Source organism: Nicotiana tabacum, chromosome 22 (assembly GCF_000715075.1).
Source record: "Nicotiana tabacum cultivar K326 chromosome 22, ASM71507v2, whole genome shotgun sequence".
In the NCBI taxonomy this organism is placed as follows: Eukaryota; Viridiplantae; Streptophyta; class Magnoliopsida; order Solanales; family Solanaceae; genus Nicotiana; species Nicotiana tabacum.
Window position 1 is genome coordinate 127,606,754 of NC_134101.1, and position 16,545 is coordinate 127,623,298.

A 16,545-nucleotide genomic window follows, 5' to 3' on the forward strand; every position below is an offset into this window, starting at 1 on the left:
GAATAAAACTCCTATTGATAGCAGCACAATAATTGGTCATTAATAGAGAGATTCCTTGTAACGACTACTCATTGAATGTTGTCTTTCCTAACGGATGTCTTTTTTTCAAATCTTCGTTGTCGGTTCTCATGCCTTCGAAATTTATACTATACATGTTTGTATCCGATATCAACTATTTTCTGACTCATATATTATGTGTCTTCGGTTTCACGTGTCACTTCATCATTCATCTACTTGTCGCTAACCAAATTTATCCCATACAATATCGATATACGGTACATGCGTATCACCCTTATCCTAGAACTAGTATATACTATAAATAGATAACAGCTTTTAATGGGCAATCTAACTTGATATGAGGAATGTTACATTGAGACTTTCCAAAAGAAAGAAAAAGAAAAGATTACTCTTTCTGCGGTGCGCCATGGCGGAGAAGCAGCGAGCCACGTGTGAAAAGGCCAATTTAAGAATACACGCTCGATGCCTTCGTATCACCAGCCAATCGTAACAAGCCTTACTGCCACCGTGGACATATACATTAAATTGCTTAAATCCCTACTCAATATCCCACGCGCACCCTTGACGCGCCATGTTTAATTCTCCCTAGGGGAACTAGTGCTCACAGAGAAGAGAGAGAACAGCTGCCGGTTACTTTCCCCGTCTCTGGGGAACTCTCCAAAAATCAATCTTCAGTTTGTTGATACCAAATCCCAGCATCAATTGGAAATCAGGTATGTCAATTTCTCTACTAAAAATGTAATTACCCACGAAATTTTCAAGACTGTCCCCTTTTACCAATCTGGTCCGACTCCATAATTCTGTTCTTTTTCTTGATTAGATAGATTTATCATCCCGGAGAAAAGACCTCATCTGGGTAAATTCCAACTTGGGTGTGCGGTAAATTCTGATAAAATTGACATCTTTACTGTTTCTTTAGGTGCATGTTATGATCAACTGAATTCTTGGATATATTGCATTATACATATTCCTTCTCTGGTTTTAAGGTGTCATCCTCATTTTTTAAACTGTGGTGCTCTTGTAGATTTTGCTGACATTTGTTTCCAATTTTTCTTGGACCTAGAGTCTCCGAAGAGATCTTGGATGTGATTGAGGAGGGTTTTGGTTTTTTTAAATCCTCTAGATTCTTACCTTGTTTAAAATCCGTGCAAAAAGATTTTCTTTTGATGCCATTTTGATGGCGAAACGACCCGAATCATCGGTTGGATACTCTGTCACTATACCACCTCCTCAGCAAGGCACTGCCCAGTCACCAATTTTTAGTCCTCCCCCATTCCCAGCAACAACAGGTCCTATATTTCCTCCACCACCAATTGTACAACCAAACCAGATTCCTTCTCCATCTATGAAGACTCCTAATTTACCATCACCTGCTAATGGAGTTAGAACTGGAAGCCCTGCTCCTCATTTGAGTACCCCACCTGGACCTCCTGTGTTTTCGTCACCGCTCCAACCTGCTGCTGTTCCGTTCAGAACTTCTCCGGCCACCCCGCAGCCTGTTGCCTATTCCTCTGCTTCGTCTCTCCCCACATCATCACCTCCGCAGTTCTCGAATGGCTCTGTTGATCTGCATCACCAGAGTTCTGATGCTACTGAAGATTGGACACCTGCTACGGAATCTCCAAACGTTCTCTTCTCGGCTCACAAGGTATTGAAACTTATTTCTGTCGTAGTGTTTTATCCTTATAAATCTGATAGTAATTCATTTCACTATGAGCCGTGCGGTTACTGGTCATTTTTTGAAGTCACTGTCTGTTGCTGTTTACATTTAGCCATTTATTCTTACTGATGATTGGCTTGTCTTCTGAAGGTGTTGAAGCAGAAAAAACTTGCAAATATTCCAAGTCTAGGCTTTGGGGCATTAGTTTCTTCCGGAAGGGAGATGTCACCTGGTCCTCAAATGATACAACGTGATCCCCATCGTTGCCATAATTGTGGAGCATATGCAAATCATTATAGCAACATTTTACCTGGCTCAGGGCAGTGGCAGTGTGTAATATGTCGTGATCTCAACGGAAGTGAAGGGGACTATGTAGCTTCCAGCAAGGAAGAACTTCGCAATGTGCCGGAACTATCATTACCTTCAGTTGATTATGTCCAGACAGGGAATAAGAGGCCTGGTTTTTTCCCAGTGTCTGATTCCAGAGTTTCAGCACCAGTTGTTCTTGTAATAGATGAGTGTTTAGATGAACCTCATCTCCAACATCTTCAGAGCTCTTTGCACGCATTTGTGGATTCATTGCCTCCAACTACAAGACTCGGGATTGTCACGTATGGAAGCACCGTTTCAGTTTATGATTTTTCAGAAGAATCTGTGGCATCAGCTGATGTATTTCCTGGTAACAAATCACCAGATCAGGAGTCCTTGAAAGCATTGATTTATGGGACCGGGATATACTTGTCTCCTATGCACGCATCTCTTCCTGTGGCACACTCAATATTCTCATCATTTAGGCCATACAAACTTGATATTGCAGAAGCTTCTAGAGACCGTTGCCTGGGTACAGCAGTTGAAGTTGCTTCGGCAATTATTCAAGGTCCATCAGCAGAAATGTCACAGGGTGTTGTTAAAAGGTCCGGCGGAAACAGCAGAATTATTGTCTGTGCTGGTGGACCAAATACATGTGGCCCTGGTTCGGTTCCGTATTCTTTTTCTCATCCTAACTATGCTCATATGGAGAAAATTTCATTGAAGTGGATGGAAACCCTAGGTCGTGAGGTGTTTAGGAAGAACACAGTTGTCGATATTTTATGTGCAGGCACATGTCCAGTAAGAGTGCCTGTCCTGCAGCCTCTTGCAAAAGCCTCTGGGGGTGTACTTATTCTCCACGATGACTTTGGAGAGGCTTTTGGTGTGAACTTGCAGAGAGCATCTGGGAGGGCTGCAGGTTCACATGGTTTACTGGAGGTCCGCTGTTCTGAGGATATTTTTGTTAGTCAAGTTGTAGGCCCCGGTGAAGAGGCGCATGTGGACAGCAATGAAACTTTTAAAAACGATGATGCTCTTGTCATACAAATGCTAAGCGTCGAAGAAACACAGAGTTTTGCGTTATCCATGGAAACCAAGAGAGACATTAAGCGCGATTTTGTGTATTTCCAGTTTGCCTTTAAGTTTTCTGATGTCTACCAGTCAGATATCACCAGAGTCATCACTGTTCGATTGCCTACTGTGGACAGTGTTTCATCATATCTTGAGAGTGTTCAAGATGAAGTGGCTGCTGTTCTTATTGCCAAGAGGACACTTTTGAGAGCCAAGTATGCCAATGATGCACTTGATATGCGAGTCACGGTTGATGAAAGAATCAAAGAAATCACAAGCAAGTTTGGTTCTCAAATGCCCAAATCAAAACTCTATCGGTTTCCTAGGGAGCTCTCTGTGTTACCAGAACTCTTATTCCATCTTAGAAGGGGGCCACTTCTGGGAAGCATTCTTGGTCATGAAGATGAGAGATCTGTGTTGCGAAACTTGTTTCTGAATGCAGGATTTGATTTGTCCCTCCGAATGGTGGCTCCTCGCTGTCTGATGCATAGACAAGGTGGCACTTTTGAGGAACTACCTGCTTATGACCTTGCTATGCAATCTGATGCAGCAGTTGTTCTTGATCATGGCACTGATGTCTTCATTTGGTTGGTATGCAACTTACCTCTTTCTTTTAAGTGCCATTTAAGTACTTGCATTTAGCATTTCTAGTAGATCCTTTAGTTTTTCTTTAACAAAAATTAGATCCTTTAGTTTTTCTCCTTTGCTTGTTTTCTTTCCTTCTTCAGCTCATGAACCTTCATGCTTGATTACGTCCTAATATTATTTTATATTTTATTGTTATCTGGCCCCTTTTTTGTTTAAGTAACGGATAGCTTTTATTGATATCTTAGAACTCATTAGAAACACTAAGTAGGTGCTGGAGTAAATATTACAGAGGGTTCGCACCAGTGATTTGATCTAGAATATGACGGGCTCACATTTTGGGAAGTAAAAATGAAAATAAGGATAAGCTATGGACTGGAATGTGCCGCACTATATGCAATAATCTGAAGAACCGTCAAGATTGCTGGCCTGAGAGTTGTAATACATAATTTAGAAAAACGAAAAAGGGTGGATGATATAATAATTCTCATAGGTGATGGTATAATAAGTTATTCTCTGTTTTTCCCTGAATTAACCATTACAAATGCTTGGTAGAATCTAGACATCTCTTAGTGCATCCAAATAATATTCATGCCCCCCTCTCGATCTCAAATTTACAAACCTGATCTGTGAAATTTTTGGTTGGGATCAGCTTTCAAGTAGAAGTCGAATGCACCTGGTATTGACTTTCAGATATATCTTCATGTCTGTGCTTCCTTTTCATTTTTTTTACGTATTTGCTGTCATTGTGCGAGGATGATGGCTTGCAAGCTACTCTGTTTGTTTTTCTTTAGCTGCTTTAGATTCATTGTGGATGATACTTAGAATGAAGTACAGTATAGAGATTTTCTTTTTTTTTTCCAGCTTTTTCCAATTACTAATTTTGGTGGTCATACGTCACTTGTCAGATTTCCTTAATTAAAAAGAGTCATTTGGAAGCTTTGAACATAGGAATTTTATGATTTTCTCTTTTCTCTGTTGAATTTTTTAAATTGAGTTTATCTTATTTATTTGTTTGTTTATTTTTGGATGTTATTCCATGTCATTTCATCGGATGTATTCAGGGTGCAGAACTTGACGCGCAGGAGGGTAAAGGTGCAGCAGCATTAGCAGCTTGCAGAACTTTAGCTGAAGAGCTCACAGAAGTGCGGTTTCCAGCTCCTCGGATTCTTGCATTCAAGGTATTCTTGTTCCTGATTTTAAAACTATGCATTCTCATATTTTGAAACAATGGATATTTAAATTTTGGTATGCCACAGGAAGGGAGTTCTCAGGCTCGATATTTTGTTTCCCGACTGATACCGGCACACAAGGACCCTCCTTATGAACAGGTAAATGGATTTCAATTATGCCTGTCATTAGCCACTTTCATATACTATCTGTTTTTATTATTTCTGTTTGAGTAAGATTGTTGAGCGGCAATGAGTTATTAACTATGTATTGAAAGGACTGATCTTTCCAAAGCAGTATAATCTGATATTCTCTCTCTCTCTCTTCCAGCGATATTTTTGTGTTTAAGCATTTGATTTACAGAGTAAATTAAACTCACAGCATAGTAGCATACTCAGTATAATCTAGGGATGACAATTGGGGTAGGGCAGGGCAGCACAAGCTTTGGCCTACTAAGTTTTTAACCCGCCCCGCCCTGCCCTATTTAGCATTTTCCCAGAATTTGCCCTGCCCTGCCCTGTCCCGCCCCGTTTAGACTCTTCTTCATTTTTTTTTTTTGTAATATTCTATTTAATTTTTTTTAAACATATGATTTTACAGAAAATGTGGGATTATTAGAGCAAAAGGAAATCAAAAGAAGATTTTCTCATATCTTTATTATGATATATTTGAAATAAGGTGAGAGCTGAAAAATTAAAACATTCGTGAGTAAAACGATGCACATTTTGATGAAATATATATTGGAGATTACAAATCAAATTAATGAAATAATTTGTATTCGAAGACAATCAAATAATGACAAATTTCCTTTCAGTTTGGAGGACATCAACGATTTTGGCATTTCAAGAGTTCATCCTAGTCATTTTATCTGGAACAAATTTTAATTATAAACATCAGTCATTTAACTTCTTTCTGGGAGATAATTAGAAAGGAAATATGTTAGCGGAAACGTAAAAGAAAGAACACAAGATTTAACGTGGTTCGGATCAAAATAATCCTACGTCCACCAGAGAACAGTTGTCTTTTTAATATTAACAAAGGAAGGGGAAGAGTTCCCAATTACACTTAAGAGAATTTCTCTCTTAACTCTCTACTCACTACAATGTGTTGTATTATTTTTGGGATGGTTTCTACAAATGAAGGAGTGCATCTATTTATAGAGGTAAAGACCTCCTCTTGATGTCATTGGTGACATCAAACTACCTCCTCTTGATGTCATGGGTGACATCAAAGGAGGAAGTTTCCTCCTAGCATCCACACCAACTCTTTCCACCAACTCTTCCAATTGGCAGTGCCATTGTTGACTAAACATAAACCAACACCTTCAATCTCCACCTTGGTTTGCATTTCGAGCGTGTGTGTGAACAACTCTGGCCAAAACTTCTAAGCTTACTGGGCAACCCCGTTGTAAGAAATAAGAAGAATCAAACCATTGTTGAACATACCACCTCCACCTAACAACTGTTCTCTTCGGAGTTGCATCAGTTGATGCACACCCCCGCCAAGTCCTTGCAGTGTGCAAACTTAGCGAGTGGGACTATCTTGGTCAACATATCTGCAACATTATCGTCTGTGATAACCTTCACGACCTTGATAGTTCCCTCTTCAACAACATCTCGAATAAAATGAAATCTGACATCAATGTGTTTAGTGCGCTCATGAAATCTCTGATTTTTCATTAGATGAATAGCACTCTGACTATCACATCTAAGAGTTGATTCCAGCTGAACCAAACTCAATTCTGCTACTAAACCTTTCAACCAGATAGCTTCCTTCACCGCCTCCGCTGCTGCCATGTATTCTGCTTCTGTCGTAGACAAAGCGGCAATCGACTGCAAAGTCGACTTCCAACTAACGGCACTGCCAACGAGGGTAAAAATGTATCCAGTTGTGGACCTTCTTCTGTCAAGATCTCCTGCATAGTCAGAATCTACATAACCGAGAATTGAAATACCTCCACCACTTTTTCGAAAGGTCAGACCAACACCAGAAGCTCCTTTGAGATATCCCAATATCCACTTGACAGCTTCCCAATGCCTCTTTCCTAGGCTGGACATGTATCTACTTACCACACTTACAGATTGAGCAATATCTGGACGTGTGCATACCATAGCATACATAATGCTATCAACTGCACTGGCATAAGGAATCTTTGACATATGCTCCACCTCATCCTCGGACTGAGGCATTTGTAACTCTGAAAGTTTAAAATGAGGAGCTAATGGTGTACTTACAGGCTTGCACGTATGCATATTGAATCTCTTGAGAACCCTTTCAATATACCTCTTCTTAGAAAGATGTACAACACCGTCTTCTCATGAAATCTCCATACCAAGGATTTTCTTTGCAGCTCCTAAATCCTTCATGTCAAATTCCTTACTCAACAGTTTCTTCAAAGCATTTATCTCTGTAATGTTGTTAGCAGCAATAAGCATATCATCAACATACAACAGTAAATAAATCATTGAGTTACCAGACATCTTCTTGTGATACACACAGCTATCAAATGCACTCCTTGAGAATTCATGTGTAGTCATGAATGCATCAAACCTCTTGTACCACTGTCTAGGGGATTGCTTCAAACCATACAAAGACTTCTTTAGTTGGCATACGTGATCTTCTTTTCCCTCAGCTAGGAAACCTTCAGGCTGATCCATATAGATTGTCTCTTCTAGATCACCGTGTAAGAAAGCAGTTTTGACATCAAGCTGTTGAAGTTCCAAGTCAAATTGGGCAACCAATGCTAGTAGCACGCGAATTGAGCTATGCTTCACGACTGGAGAGAAATCTCATTGTAGTCAATTCCCTCCGTCTGACTGAATCCTTTTGCAACCAATCTCGCCTTGAACCTAGCATCTTCCACTTCAGGAATTCCCTCTTTCTTTCGGTAGACCCTCTTGCATCCAACTGTCCTCTTCCCCTTTTGTCTTTTCACTAAGACCTATGTCTGATTCTTGTGAAGGGACTCCATCTCTTCAGTCATGGCTAACCGCCATTGTACAGCATCCTTACAAGAAGTTGCTTCAATATACGAGGAGGGCTCCAGATCCTTAATCTCTTCTTGTGCAGCTACGAACGCATATGCAATCAAGTTTGCTTGATCTATAAGGCGTTCCGGTTCTCGTGTCTGCCTCTTCTCCCTCCCCTTTGCAATTGTGTATGGTTCATTGACAGCAAGTTCTTCAAGGTCTACATCTTCTGACTCATCTTTAACCTGAGTCTCTTGATCATTTTCCTTGGGAAGCTCCACCCGAAGCTCCACCTGCTCGTCGTTCTTGTTGCCTGAAAACTCCACGGAAACTTTACGGGAATCAAGTATAGAGGATTCATCAAAGGTGACATCTCTACTAACTATAAATTTGAGTAAAGACAAACACCAAAGTTTGTACCCTTTTACTCCATCCACATACCCTACGAATATGGCCTTCTTAGCCCTTGGTTCAAGTTTTCCTTCATTAACGTGATAATAAGCTGGACACCCAAATACTCGTAAGTATGAATAGTTAGAGGGTTCACCTGACCATACCTCATTCGGAGTCTTAAAGTCAATTGCCGATGCTGGAGATCGATTGACAATATGAGCAGCAGTGTGAACTGCTTCAGCCCAAAATACTTTGGACATTTTGGCTTGTAGGAGCATACAACGAGCCTTTTCAAGAAGAGTTCTGTTCATTCTCTCGGCAACTCCATTCTGTTGTGGGGTATGCCTGACAGTCCTATATCTTGAGATCCCATGAACCTTGCAGAATTCATTAAACTCTTCATTGCAAAACTCCAAGTCATTGTCTGTGCGAAGATACTTGATTTTCCGCTCCATTTGATTTTCAACCAAAATCTTCCACTCTTTAAATGTTTCAAAAGCAACACTTTTTGCCTTCAAAAAATGCACCCAAACCTTTCGTGAGAAATCATCAATAAAAGTGAGAAGATACCTCTTTTTGCTCTTCGATGGAAGTTTAGAAGGACCCCATAAATCTGAATGGATGTGGTCTAGCACTCCTCTTGTCTTGTGTTTGCCAGTGCTGAAGCTGACCTTCTTTTGCTTTCCTAGAACGCAGTGCTCACAGAAGTCAAGTGTGTTGATCTTCTCACCTTCCAAAAGGTTACGATTGCTCAACATCTCCAGTCCACATGCGCTCATATGACCCAGTCTCATGTGCCATAGTCTTGCCTTGTCATCATTATGGCTGTCCAACTGGACGGGATGTCCCGTCCCGTCTCGCGTCCCGTCCCGGTTCAAGTTAAATGGGATGGGCCAATGTTAAACGGGATACGGGATGGGACGGGACGACCATTTCGTCCCGTTTGTCCCGTCCCGTTTCGTCCCGTCCCGCGTCCCGTCTCGTCTCGCCATTTTTTTTTTTAAATAACTAGCCGTTGGGCAACGGCTTAAATTGCAAAAATAGTCGTTGCCAACGGTCCAAACAGCCCCTACCCCCTCCACCCCCCCCCCGAAACACCCCCTAACCCCCCAAACTTTTAATATAACCCCTAAGTTTATTAAATTACACTTTGGCCCTATTTTCTACTATAAATACCCCCATTCTTCTTCATTTTTTCCCACAAAAAATCAATCTTCTCTCTCAAATCTCTTACATTCTAATATTCTATTTATATTCTATATTATTTTCTAAATTTTGTTACTATCAAGTATCAAGTGATAACTTTCAAGTTTCAATTTTCAAGTATTTGGGCAAATTTTTTGGAGCAACTTTCAAGCTTCAAATTAATTCGTCAAGTATTTGGAGCAACATTTTGGGCAATTTCTTCAAGTTTCAATATTTAATCACGGTGCACTCGTTCCATCTCCTAATTTTAATATATAATTTTTGCGTATCATTTTAGTGCTTAATTTTTGTGTTTACTTTACGTGTTAATTTTCGTATTTTATTTGTGTGTTTAATATTTGTGTTAGTTTTTTTAATTTAATTTCGTATTTAAATTATGGCACCTAAAAATGTATTTATTTTTAAAAAAAGCAGTAAAAAAAATAGTAAAAGTGAAAGTAGCAGTAATCCTAATCTTAACCCTTCTCCTAGACCTAAAATTAGAAAGCATATTGATGAAATGACTCATGTTGATGAAACTTCATTTTCCCAACCCATTTTATGATGTTCATGTCGGAGAACAATTAGATCATGAAACTTTACAAAGACAATTTGGCAATGATATTTTTTTTGAGGATGAAGAAAATGAGGATGAAGAAAATGAGGAAGAAGAATTAGATGAAACACCCACTAGTCCCGCAACACAAGCTCCAACTCAGAGTTAATCTCAGTCTGGAGATTTCCGTATTATTCAGAGATTGGATTAATGCAGAAAGAAGAAATCTTGGTTTTGAAAAATTAACCACTAGGAAAGAAGAAGAATACAATGAGATACTAACCACTGGGAGCGATGACGGCATGGAGCTCATGGAACATCAATCAACATTGCCAATTCCAGCAGAATCTCCGAGAGATATTATTGATAAGTTACAAAGAAGCTATATAGGAGCTTACAAATATTAGTATGATAATTTGTAATTGGCTACTAAGAGACCTAGTTCAAACAGAACCCTTCCTAGAAGGTGGCTGCGTAGATTAGGTGCTCTTCAAAAGAATTATATTTGTATTTGAGATTTGAAAGTTCTATTAATAAAATAAAAGGCTCTAAGCGTTGAATTTTATTTATGAATTGTCTTAGTTACTTAATAGTTAATACTTTGAAATTATATTAAATAAATTATAACTCTATTATAAATTTATAATTGCTAGAATATTTCATTACAAGTCTTTTGTTTTAATATTTTATAATTCTTTACTTAGTTTTCTAATTTTCATTTTAACATAGGAACATTTAAGTTTATTAAATAAGTCAAAAATCTAGCCGTTGCAAACTTTAAAAACATAGTAAATTTCAAAAACTAGACGTTTTTTTTTAAAAAAAAATACACTTAAGGCCCACGAACCTGTCCCGTCTGCTTCCCTAGAACGCAGTGCTCACAGAAGTCAAGCGTGTTGATCTTCTCACCTTCCAAAAGTTTACGATTGCTCAACATCTCCAGTCCACGTGCGCTCATATGACCCAGTCTCATGTGCCATAGTCTTGCCTTGTCATCATTAGATAACTGCACTGTAGATGCATTTGCAGAGCCAACAATGGTGCTTCCGGCCAATGTGTAAAGGCCGTTCTCCAGCTTGCCTTTCAGCATGACTAAAGAACCTTTAGTCACCTTTATAGTTCCTGCTTCGCTCATGTACCTGTAGCCTTGTTCATCCAGAGTACTCAGGGAGATCAAATTCTTCTTCAGATCAGGAACATGACGGACTTGTGTAATAGTCCTCACGACTCCATCATGGCAGCGAACCCGAACTGAGCCAATGCCAACTATTGCACAAGTTGCATTATTGTCCATTACTACGGTTCCTCCACTTTTCTTATAGCTGCTAAACCAGTCTTTTCGGAACGTCATATGCAGAGTGCAAGCAGAGTCTAACACCCATTTGTTTCCATAACTACTATTATTATTACACGATGTTGTTAGTACATAATCATTATCAAAATCATGTACCTGTTCAACTGTGGATGCACTCGCCTTTTCCTTGGACTTTGACATTGGGCAGTCTCGTTCAAAGTGCCCCTTCTTGCCACAACCCCAACACTCTGTATTCTTCTTGTTCACACGAGACTTTGATCTGTGCTTTGATTTGCTCTTTCCCTGTTGGCTAGTCCGGCCTCTCACAAAGAGCCCACTTGCCTGGTCATCTCTATCTCCTTCAATGTGCCTCCGCACATCACTATAGTTAAGTGTCTGCCGCACTTGCTCAAGCTTGATAGGCTCCTTGCTATACATAATTGAATTCTCAATATCACGATATCCTGAAGTCAATGAAAATAGCAAAGCACATGCAAGCGTCTCCTCCTCCTTTTTAATTCCTGCAATCTGTAAGTCCATGACAAGTTTATTGAACGCATCTAAATGATTTTGTAACGAAGTACCTGACCCCATATTAAATGTGTGAAGACGCCGTTGTAACATCCTTGTTGTCACTGATCGGTCTTGGTATAGCCCTTCTAGCTTTTCCCATAACTGTTTGGCCGTCTCTTCGGTACCCGTACTCACTTCACAAAGCACGTTAGGTGCAAGGGATAGTTGGATTGCACTCAATGCATCCCCTTCAATCTTCTCCTTGTCGGGAGTTGATATATCCTTAGGATACTTTCCGTCAATAGCATGGATTGAACCTTCCCTCCGCAGTAACGCCATCATCTGGATCTTCCAGATATTGAAGTTGTTGCGTCCACTGAATCTATCAATTTCAAACTTCATGGAACTCATCTTTGCTTGTTCTTCCTCCTTGGATCGTTAAAGAATCATGTTGCTCTGATACCAATTGTTAGCGGAAACGTAAAAGAAAGAACACAAGATTTAACGTGGTTCAGATCAAAATAATCCTACGTCCACCAGAGAACAGTTGTCTTTTTAATATTAACAAAGGAAGGGGAGAGTTCCCAATTACACTTAAGAGAATTTCTCTCTTAACTCTCTACTCACTACAATGTGTTGTATTATTTTTGGGATGATTTCTACAAATGAAGGAGTGCATCTATTTATAGAGGTAAAGACCTCCTCTTGATATCATTGGTGACATCAAACTACCTCCTCTTGATGTCATGGGTACATCAAAGGAGGAAGCTTCCTCCTGGCATCCACACTAACTCTTTCCACCAACTCGTCCAATTGACATGCCATTGTTGACTAAACATAAACCAACACCTTCAAAATATTTTTTAATAATTAGTGAAGACAATGGGAAAGGTGAACTCTACAGCAGCTGAACTTATACATGAAACGCATTATAATGCGTATATTCAAAGTAGGAATTGGGGAAAAAGAACAAAAATAACCTGACCCAGTTATTAACTTGGAATTTGCCCCTGCCCTGCCCTATTAAGATTTTCTAAAAATAAAATTTTGCCCTGCCCTGCCATATTAAGAGTTTTCCCTGCCCCACCCGCCCCAATTGCCATCCCTAACTACTATAATCCCACAAGTGGGGTCTGGAGAGGGTAGTGAGATCTTACTCCTACCCTGTGGAGGTAGAGGGGTTGTTTCTGAATACCCTCGGCTCGAGGAAGAGTAAATTAAACCTTGTGGTACGATAACAAAAAATGATATCTGGCCAACTAACAAGCACAAATAAGAGTTATTACTAGGATAATAATGTAGCCCATATTCATTATGATGGAGAGGTTTGCATACTTTTATAGGGAAAAATCTTTCAAGCTGAACTTATACATGAAACGCATTATAATGTGTATATTCAAAGTAGGAATTGGGGAAAAAGAACAAAAATAACCTGACCCAGTTATTAACAACTTGGAATTTGCCCCTGCCCTGCCCTATTAAGATTTTCTAAAAATAAAATTTTGTCCTGCCCCATTAAGAATTTTTCCTGCCCCGTTCGCTCCAATTGCCATCCCTAGTACTATAATCCCACAAGTGGGGTCTGTGGAGGGTGGTGAGACCTTACCCCTACTATGTGGAAGTAGAGGGGTTGTTTCCGAATACCGTCGGCTCAGGGAAGAGTAAATTAAACCTTGTGGTACGATACTAACAAGCACAAATAAGAGTTATTACTCGGATAATAATGTAGCCCATATTCATTACGATGGAGAGGTTTGCATACTTTTATAGAGAAAAATCTTTCAAGCTTAGAGTTATGGAGCAAATGTTCTGTCTGGTATTATCAGAGAAGTAGTTATGCCAACAGATCAAGATAGTTAACAAAATCTGGGCATTCAAGATATTAGAGTTACCATTAAAAGGAACCAGAAAGCTATGCAGAATATTGGGGAAATGCAATTGTATGAACATTGTTGTCCAAATTTCAACATATAAAGAAGATTCGCCTGAATAGAAACCATGCAAGGAAGAAGAAGAGTAATGCAATCTTTCCTGAAAGTAGTCATAACCAAGGATGTACTAATATTGCTATGAAACACAAAAAAATGTGGTGAAAGGATCTCATCAGTGAAAGGAACCAGCGCTGCAACAGATAACGAGTTAGCGCATATAGCAGCTTTGAGAATTGGCCAGGAGACTATAAAAAGCCCTTGCTTCCTATGTCAATAACTATCAAATTGTGTTTGAGAGAAAGTTCATTAAAACGAAAAATGAACTTCACATATAGATTTTTGGTGGGTGGGTTTGGTGATATTACAACGAAATTCCCTGCTCTTATAAATATAAAGGACTGGTTATTATTATTATTATTATTATTATTATTATTATTATTATTATTATTATTATTATTATTATTGACCAAACAGGTATTTTTGTTGCATCTTATCATTTATAATGATTGAAATGAAGAATCCTCTTTCCGTTGCCAAAATGGCAAGCGAACTTTTCTTGTCCTTTGTTATATCTAAGAAAATTTATATACAACAAGTTTATCTAGAGAACGATTAAAAAGTGTGAGGGATCAAAGGTGACGAAAGTAAAACTTGACTGCTGCTTCTTGCTTTATTAACACTGCGAGTTTTCCTTTGTTAGAATTTTCAGTTCTGATAGATTCCTTCTCATTAAAGGGCATTCAAAATTGTAACTTTGCTCAAATTACATTGCAGGAAGCAAGATTTCCACAGCTTCGGACGTTGACTGGAGAACAGAGAACGAAGTTGAAAAGCAGCTTCCTTTACTTCGATGATCCTAGCTTCTGCGAATGGATGCGTAGTTTGAAAGTTTTGCCACCTGAACCAAGCTAAGAGTCCTAATAAACATTCATCGGCAAATCTTCAAGGAGCAAGTCCCAGGGAGTTGCATCCGGATGTATCATCGGGTCTAATGGTATAGACACTTAGTTGGGTCGTGGATGACAGCCTCCATCTCTTAATTTTCTGCTGATTCCTGGCTACCATGCCAGAAAATGAACTCTTCCATTGTGATTGTTTTTTGTATGGTGGAGTTTAAGGGACTGAATTCTTTTGAAATAAAAATTTCCTATTCTATCTACTTGAGATTCTTTTTTCCGTATAGGGAAGCAAAAAGGATATGAATTTTGAGTGATTTGTAACGACATAGATCAAGTTTGCGACTTGCTTAGCAGTTATTACACAGTTGATGTTATGAATTGGTCAATTCTCTGTACTCTGTAGACATCAGTGAAGCATTTTTTTTAAGTCCACAAAAGTGTTTGCCATAAGTCTACTTCGCCACTTGAGCTTCTAAACTACTCTGAGCTTCAGTTCATGACTTGTTCTTTATGAAATGGGTTGGTAATGGCATATAGCAGAATGGCTACAATAACGACAAACCCAATGTAATCTCATGAGGTAGGGTCTAAGGAGCGTAATGTGTATGCACACTTTATCCCTACTTTGTGAAGATAGGGATAGAGAGTTTCCGATAGATCCCCGGGCAGAATGGCTAAAAGGACATATATACTTGTATAGTAGATCTCTCTTCTCTGACTGTGCGGCTTCTTATGACTAGCAAGATAAAAAAAGAGAGGAGAAATATGTAAAATTTTCTTACTGATATATTACATAGTTGATTGATTTGGTTGATATTAGGAATTGTTCTTTCACCAAAAGCTAATCAGGTTGCTCAACAAGTACCTTTCAGTTGGCAAAATAGAACAATAAGAAAATGTTTTGTTTTAAATGCTACCACTAGGACAATATGGAATATGGAAATGTTATAAGCTTGCTTTTTCAGCCCACATAATTTTCTAACAACTTAAAATAGAAACAGTACAAATAAATTTAGATTAAAAAGAAAAGCATATTTCGTGCCAAAAATGCCAAGGTAAATACATGGTGTTTGATTTCGTTTAGGTTTACTCTTGGACAAGTTTTTTGGGGAGGAAATGCGTGCTTGGTTTTGAATCCATTTTCTTAAAATCTACTGTGAATTGGTTTTTGATTTTCGAGAATAATTTAATCTTTTTTTTGGAAATTAAAATGCATTTTTTCCGTCGAAATTAAAATGTAGGGAAAAGGGTCTTATTTACCCCTTTACTTTAGAAAATAGTACTATATTAGCGGGGCATTTGCATCTATACCCGCTTTTTTTATCACGTTTTAACTTGTGCACGCTTTGCAAAAAAAATTGCAAGCGTACCCGCTTTTTCGCATAACTTCAGCATACGGGGCTGAAGTAGCAAAGGCAATCACGCAACACTTCAGCATTCTAGTAGACGGGAAGTTTTTATTTTGTAACTAGCGAAGTTTTTGTTTTGTAAGTTTTTGTTTTTGTAACTGGCGAATTCAGCTCTAGAGCTGAAGTTTTTGTTTTGTAACTGGAGCTGAAGTTTTTGTTTTGTAACTGGCGAAGTTTTTGTTTTTGTAACTGGCGAACATCAACTCTAGAGCTGAAGTTTTTAATTTGTAACTAGCGAAAGCTGAAGTTCATTGTTCTTGTGGCAGCAACATCATTTTCATTATCGATGTCATCGTTGAACACATGAGCAAGCGTTACGAAGCATTTCTGTGTCAATGTCGTCTTTGTCAATCTTACTTACAAGTAACACTGCAATTGATGCTCAAAAATTTAATTTTTGGAATTGAGGTTTCCAACTCATTATTGTGCAATAAGAAACAAAATGTGATAATGATGATGGGTGTATTTCTATGACAAATACATCTCTGTGATTCCATTCTAATTGAATGGGTACAAAAAAAAATAGAGAAGCAGATAGCGAAAAATTAAGCAATGAAGATGAAGGAAGTCAAGCCTTTCATTG

The 16,545-nt window shown here is 38.8% G+C and overlaps 1 protein-coding gene across 14 annotated transcripts; it reads left to right on the forward strand.

Moving 5' to 3' along the window:
- The first annotated feature begins 566 nt into the window (after positions 1-566).
- Positions 567-14,990, forward strand: LOC107795208 (protein transport protein SEC23 A). 14 transcript variants are annotated; one of them, XM_075243090.1, is made up of 7 exons: positions 567-731; positions 839-897; positions 1,082-1,666; positions 1,829-3,649; positions 4,708-4,824; positions 4,903-4,974; positions 14,429-14,990. In XM_075243090.1, the coding sequence occupies exons 3-7, from the start codon at positions 1,196-1,198 to the stop codon at positions 14,564-14,566; spliced, it is 2,619 nt and encodes an 872-aa protein (XP_075099191.1). In that variant the 5' UTR covers positions 567-731; positions 839-897; positions 1,082-1,195; the 3' UTR covers positions 14,567-14,990. The 14 variants fall into 14 exon arrangements, with proteins under 14 accessions (XP_075099191.1, XP_075099193.1, XP_075099194.1 ...); XM_075243092.1 differs by having other exon boundaries at positions 570-731; positions 839-937; positions 1,043-1,666; XM_075243093.1 differs by having other exon boundaries at positions 570-731; positions 839-937.
- The last annotated feature ends 1,555 nt before the right edge of the window (positions 14,991-16,545 follow it).

Excerpts from the sequence above, each read along its gene's own strand:
- LOC107795208 (XM_075243090.1), top strand. The coding sequence starts at position 1,196 with ATGGCGAAACGACCCGAATCATCGGTTGGATACTCTGTCACTATACCA. Across the intron at positions 3,650-4,707 it reads CTGATGTCTTCATTTGGTTG|GGTGCAGAACTTGACGCGCA; the intron begins GTATGCAACTTA and ends GGATGTATTCAG. Across the intron at positions 4,825-4,902 it reads CTCGGATTCTTGCATTCAAG|GAAGGGAGTTCTCAGGCTCG; the intron begins GTATTCTTGTTC and ends GGTATGCCACAG.